This window comes from Rhamphochromis sp. 'chilingali' (assembly GCF_963969265.1).
Source record: "Rhamphochromis sp. 'chilingali' genome assembly, chromosome: 17".
Taxonomy (NCBI): Eukaryota; Metazoa; Chordata; class Actinopteri; order Cichliformes; family Cichlidae; genus Rhamphochromis; species Rhamphochromis sp. 'chilingali'.
The window spans coordinates 5,889,444-5,896,423 of NC_137944.1; the positions used below are offsets into that span (position 1 = coordinate 5,889,444).

Consider the following 6,980-nt stretch of genomic DNA (forward strand, 5'->3'; position numbering starts at 1 on the left):
CTAATTGCTGAATCAGACTGTAATTTGAGATATGTTTTTGTCTACCATCTGTACTGAGACTGAAACCAAAAGATGTCCAGTCAGAATTCCCCCACTTACGCCAGGAAGCAAAAGTGAAACAATAATGGTGCAGTGCATTACTAAATGCCATGAAATGAGACAGTGGGAATTGGAGGTGAAAGGAAAATAAATCTAGGTAAAAAGGGTTGTCTTTCTACTTTTTAGAGCAGTTTTCACTTCTTCTTTTTTTTGGCACTTTGAGGAAAGGATCTAACAGTCAATTAATAACTCAAAAGAACTAGTTGCAGCCCTAAGGGTGCTTGTGCATCCTGTGTAAATAAACTGCTACAGTGAATAGAGTTGTTATACCGTGTTCATTATTTCTCACTGCTGATTTCTTGATCAAAGCAACTTTAGGTTCAATTTATGCTATGACTGAGTGTATCAGGTGCAATGCTATTAAAGCCCGCACACACATCCAAATAAGTGGTTTAATGTTTACTATAAATATACCTCACTCTCATCTGGTAATCACCTAGATGTTCTATGAAGCTATGTGCTCCATATCTTCCCTCTGAATTATCAGCCATCATGTGAATTGAGGTAAGCAAACACACTCATACAGTAATACTCACTACAAGGAAGGAAACTACTTTTGTGTGGGAGACTTTTCTCTTATCTTTATGCTATGTCAGCATTGTTTTTTTAGTTTCATGCCTATAAAACACTGCATTTAGTAAGGCTGAATTGATTTCATTGCTGGGGGTCCACTAGAGGGGCGGGGACAATTAGGGAGTCAGAGGTGATTGGACAAAGTCGGGCTGGAGCAGACGATGATTGGCCGTTCATGAACAGGATCCGCCCACGGGTGGTGCCCTGAACCTGCTGTATGTTGAAGCGTTGCGTTCAGCGAGCTTCGAGTTTAGAGGGTCTCTCTCTATCGGGGTGGCAAGTCAGACAACGGGAACAACCGAAGGGGAGTAGCTGCTGTTTGAAGAAAAAAAATTAAAAACACACACACTTTTCACGGTTTCACCGCTGGATACGTAACTCGCTCTGGAGTTGGATTAACTTAAAACGCGCCTTTTTTAGTTTTTCTTTTTAATTTGCTTTAGAAGACCGCTACTCACCGAAGACAATGGGATCCCAGGCATCCAAGGGAGAGGTGGCCGCGGAGGCAAACGCTGCTGCCGCTGATGCTGCAGCTGCCAAAACCAACGGACAGGTAAATATACCATCTAGTTGCTCCGTATGACTACTTTATCACAGAAGGATGGCATAATAAATTGATAAAAGTTGAGTTTCTCACACGAAAACCTCGCATATAGCGGATTTGGCTAACGATGAATCGATTAAACTTGAATGTGAGGACATTTTGGGGTAAGTCAGGTGGGGCTTTGTAGCATCTTGTGCTCAGACGGGTGTTCACAGAGCTCCCCCCAAAAACATATCAGTCCGCGGGGAGGGGGGCTGTTATTTGTCACGGTTTTCCCAGTTTCAAGTAAGTATGTGTTTATTTGTCACTGAGGTCGAACCGAGAACGCTTTTTGACAGTGCCAGTCACAAAAGGGGGAGGGGGCGGCTTGCTCGCACGTAGGCAGTCTACTACTCCTCCCTGAAAAGAGCCCTGTTGCCGTCTCACCGCAAATCTTGCAAATTGGTACTTTCCAAAACGTAATGTAAGTAAAATTAGTCATTAATGAGATGTCAAATGTCACTAATATTCAAAACAACGATTTTCCGTCACTCTTACCAAATAGTCTTTGGGGGGGGGGGGGGGGGGGGTTCATGAATAAAAAAAATTCTTCGGAGTTTTAAATGTTTTTCCCCTTGAAAATTATCACATTTTTCTTTGGTAAACAAAAAATAACAAATGAAGGTGTTTTCATTCGTCCATCGATGAGCTTCAGCCTCGTCTTTGTTGAGCCCGTCTGTCTGGCAACCCGGGCGGTCTGTGAGACGCTGCCGCCGCCTATCGCCTGATTAGGGTACTGCAAGGCGTCGCCTCTTGAGCCAGACGACATGGTGGTTAATTGATGAGCGCAACGATGCTCGGCAAAGATACGAGACCTCCCCAACAGCAGTTGTTCTTGTTTGTATTTTATGTTTGTTTTTTAATTAAAAAACACAAGACTTGATAGAAAGCTGACTTATTTTGTGTCTTTTTTTTCTTCTTTTTTTTGTAACCCTTTTTACAGGAGAACGGTCACGTGAAGACCAATGGCGATGTCTCTACAAAGCCCGATGGGGATGCTGCAGCTACCAACGGCTCCGCGGAGGCCGCCAAGGAGCCTGAAGCCAGTGCGGGAGGTGACACTATCGAACCGGCGCCTGCTGCAGACGGAGAGGCTGCAAAACCGGAGGGCGAGGCTGCGGCCAAAGAAAGCACCAAAGAGAAGAAGAAGAAGAAGTTCTCCTTGAAGAAGCCCTTCAACTTCAAACTGAACATCAAGAAGAGCAAGAAGAGCGAGGCTGTGAAAGAGGAAGCGGCTGCCGCTGCCCCCTCTGAGGAGAAGCCTGCTGAGAATGGAGCCGCTGCTCCTGCCGAGGAGAAGAAAGAGGAGGTGAAGGAGGAGGCTGCTGACGCCGACGCCGCCTCTGCCGCTGAGGCTCCGAAGGTGGAGGAGGGGCCAGCTAAGGAGGAGGTCCCCAAGGAGGAGGCCAAAGAGGCAGCTGCTCCTGCCCCCGAGGCCACGAAACCGACAGAGGAGAGCAGCTCGACCCCCGCTCCGTCTGAAAAGAAAGAGTGATTGTACGTTTAGCTCACAATGAACTGGGTGAACTGTTTTTCAAGAGAGAGAGAGAAAATTAAGAGTATATATATATATATATATTTATATATATGTGTATATGTATACATATGTATATGGATATATGTATATGTAAATATATACACATGTATGTGAGAGACTCCTTCGACGTGCCACTTTTTTCGTCATGATAACAAGACGACAGACTAGATTCACTAGATCACTTTCCTGGTTACTGCTCGACATCTGAACCTGGACTGAGTTTTAGGCTGCGGGTTTGGTCGCTGTGCGTGGGGAGGGGGGGGGGGGGGTTGGGGGGATTTTTAATGGCTAGCTGGCCGGCAAATGACACCATGAAGTAACGATGGATGATGATTGGAGGTCGAAGCATCTTTTCCCTTAAAAATCCACAGCTCAAGATGCCTCCTGCCGAAGGAACGACGCTAGATAAGATACTAGGACACCACAACCACTTGAAATGACTGTTAAATAGAAGAAAAAGAAATCAGAAAAGACTTGCCAACTTTTTACATTCCTATATTTTAACCCAAATTTGAAGTATTTTGTGGTGTATTATAGAGAACCATCTTAAAGATTCAGAGAAGCTATGTCTTGTTTGTTCAAAGAAAAAAAAAAGATAGACGACTTTGATTTTTACCTTACTATGAAAAAAAAAAAGAACACTTAAGCTTGCTATGTTCACTGTTGCAGTTTGATATGAAGCAGAGTTGTTTATCTGTCTTGTGTGAGCCTGAATCTGCTTTGTCTCTGTAAATAAATTGGATTGATTTCTGTTCTTTATTTTGCTAATGTTGACAGATGTTACTGGTTTTATTGTAAAGTTGATAATGGTAAATAAATGTTGGTTACCTGCCTGTTTATGTGTCTTCATGCTTATTTCCATCATGCACTGCTCTTGCCACGGTACAGTTGACTTAGAATCTCTTGAGCGTGTCTACCACATTATCACATTTTTAACGAGTAAACAGGCGTCCACTCGCAGTAGTCAAGCAACAGGAATTCGAGCAACACACATAAACGCCATTACACAAATAAGTCCTTAAAGAAGCAAACCTTTCCACTTGGACGTAATCTCTGGGCAGTTAATCAGAATCAGAATACTTTATTAATCCCGAAGGAAAGTTATTACAAATCTTCTTTGGTCAGTAATGTATAGAAAACTGTAACTTTGTTGCAAAGATTTCGTTCAGAGTTCTTCGAGTACCAAATTTCTCTACGAAAGCACCAAGAATAAATAAATGCAGCCGCTGTGCTGTTCCCTCCAGGTTTGACCTCAAAATTTATTAAAGTGATAGTATCTCAAGTTTTAGAATCTAGAAATAATGTACCCACTCTTCCACACGTAGAGCAGTGTTACTACACGGTCTGTGGTTTGGTATAACCACTTTCATTAGTCACCACTGTAACATTATCTCTTATGCGTGAATTATGCTTGAATGGGACTTACTTTGTAACTGGAAATAGCTTTTAACGCTACACTGTAACCTTTGACATAACCTAAAGTGCACCTCCTGTAATGTTAAATGTAACTAAAGATCACGTCGATGCAGCCCGCAACGACTTCAGTGGCATGGCAGGGTTAAGAGGGGTTTCCAGTTATGTTGTAAGTAAGGATGTAGATTTCCTGCAGAAGTCTGAATCGAGCTTTAGTCAGCATTTTATACTTGTTTTGTGTGTTTGTATAAATACAAAGTAATTAATGGGTTAACGTCAGGTGGCTCTAGTGACAGATTTAACCTCCTAAGACCCAAACTCATCCACAGCATGCATTTTTAATTTCTCTTTGATATTTGGGCTGATTGGGACCTGATGAATGTAAAAACAAAGAATTACCAGATTTTTTTATTTTACCTAATTTTTGTTTCTAAGAAAAATGAGAGCCATATATGAAGATATTCATTTAAAATTTTGATAGAACAGTAGCATTATAATGTTCTCATAAGTGGATATCAGGCCCTTGTAGAGCAAAATTGACTATTTTGGTACTACTCTGACCACATGAAGGACTTCATGCTATTTATAGATTCGGCCTTCTCATCTAAATCTATGGAAGAACTCTTGCTTTTGCAGAATTCCAGATTTCCATGAAATTTCACAAAATTTAAGATGTTAAAAAGGTAAAACTAAGCCTTTAAAAGCTTTCTTACAGGGTAAAGTCTGCAAACTTTCTGTTAATTTTTATAATAACATTTATACGCTGACACTGTGTGTGCATTGTGTTTATATTCCTCCTGGAATACGCGCTTCTTTTGCGGTGGAGGAACACCAAAGTAATTGCTTACGGAGCTTGCTTCTTCGACATCTTTAAGAGTTCTGAACAAATGTCTGTCCTTCTCCAGAACATCTTATGTGCACAAACGCGCATTCCAACTTCTTAACTGGTGCGCGTCTTTTATTTTGACCACCTATGTGCACCCCTGTTTATATCAAGACAACCATCTGAACAAAGGTTAACATTTCAAAAGTGCTAGGAGGCATTACAAGATGGCTTTCCAGGGAGAACTTTGCTGTTGTTATTCCATTGGGAATGTTTTTTTTTTCTAGATGTATACTTGTAATCAGATACAACCCAGTAAATCTGAACAGGTAAAGATTTATTCTACTAATACATAATTAAGTAATAATGATCAAAAGGGAGTTTTTCCTTCCCACTGTCGCCAAGTGGTTGCTCATAGAAGGTCATCTGATTGTTGGGGTTTTCTATCAGATATTGTAGAGAGAAATATTACCTTACAATATAAAGCACCTTAAGGCAACTGTTGTTGTGATTTGTTGTTGTATAAATAAAACTGAATTAAATTGAATTAATACACAAGTATGAACTACAGGATGGGCCATTTATATTGATACACCGGAATAAAATGGGAATGGTTGGTGATATTAAAGTCCTGTTTGTGGCACATTAGTATATGTGAGGGGGCAAACTTCTCAAGATGGGTGGTCAGCCATCTTGGATCCAACTTTTGTTTTTTCAATAGGAAGAGGGCCATGCGACACATCAAACTTATTGGTAATGTCACAAGAAAAACAATGGTGTGCTTGGTTTCAACGTAACTTTATTCTTTCATGAGTTATTTACAAGTTTCTGACCACATATAAAATGTGTTCAATGTGCTGCCCATTGTGTTGGATTGTAAATGCAACCCTCTTCTCCCACTCTTCACACACTGATAGCAACACCGCAGGAGAAATGCCAGCACAGGCATTAACTTTCCGTAGTTTCAGGTGCTGCACATCTCGTATCTTCACACCATAGAGGATTGCCTTCAGATGACCCCAAAGATAAAAGTCTAAGGGGGTCAGATCGGGAGACCTTGGGGGCCATTCAACTGGCCCACGACGACCAATCCACTTTCCAGGAAACTATTCATCTAGGAATGCTCGGACCTGGCACCCATAATGTGGTGGTGCACCATCTTGCTGGAAAAACTCAGGGAACGTGCTGGCTTCAGTACATAAAGAGGGAATCACATCATCATGTAGCAATTTCAAATATCCATTGGCCTTGAGGTTTCCATTGATGAAGAATGGACCCACTATCGTTGTACCCCATATACCACACCAAACCATCACTTTTGTTGTTCCAACAGTCTTGGAGGGATCCATCCAATGTGGGTTAGCATCAGACCAATAGCGGTGGTTTTGTTTGTTAACTTCACCATTCACATAAAAGTTTGCCTCATCACTGAACAAAATCTTCTGCGTGAACTGAGGGTCCTGTTCCAATTTTTGTTTTGCCCATTCTGCAAATTCTGTGCGCCGATCTGGGTCATCCTTGTTGAGATGCTGCAGTAGCTGGAGTTTGTAAGGGTGCCATTTGTGAGTAGCTAATATCCACCGAAGGGATGTTCCACTCTCCAGTGACATGCGGTGAGTGCTAGTGTGGGCTCTTGCTGAATGAAGCTAAGACAGACACTGATGTTTCTTCATTAGTGACAGTTTTCTTGCGTCCACATTTTGGCAAATCCAACACTGAAGCAGTTTCACGAACCTTAGCAAGCAGTTTGCTAATTGTAGCATGGGAGATGGGTGGTCTCGTAGGATGTCTTGCATTAAAATCTGCTGCAATGCGTTCATCAGATATCAACACAATTTCGATCCGCTCCTCACGTGTTAACCTCTTCGACATGTCAATGGGTGTGAACAAAGAGAAACTTGTAAATAACTCATGAAAGAATAAAGTTACGTTGAAACCAAGCACACCATTGT

General features: G+C 41.7%; 1 protein-coding gene across 1 annotated transcript; it reads left to right on the forward strand.

Moving 5' to 3' along the window:
- The first annotated feature begins 913 nt into the window (after positions 1-913).
- Positions 914-3,431, forward strand: marcksl1b (MARCKS-like 1b). The gene is made up of 2 exons (XM_080863883.1): positions 914-1,225; positions 2,199-3,431. The coding sequence occupies exons 1-2, from the start codon at positions 1,139-1,141 to the stop codon at positions 2,748-2,750; spliced, it is 639 nt and encodes a 212-aa protein (XP_080720009.1). The 5' UTR covers positions 914-1,138; the 3' UTR covers positions 2,751-3,431.
- The last annotated feature ends 3,549 nt before the right edge of the window (positions 3,432-6,980 follow it).

Coding starts and splice junctions, on each gene's coding strand:
- marcksl1b (XM_080863883.1), top strand. CDS start 1,139: ATGGGATCCCAGGCATCCAAGGGAGAGGTGGCCGCGGAGGCAAACGCT. Junction 1,226..2,198: donor CTGCCAAAACCAACGGACAG/GTAAATATACCA, acceptor CCCTTTTTACAG/GAGAACGGTCACGTGAAGAC.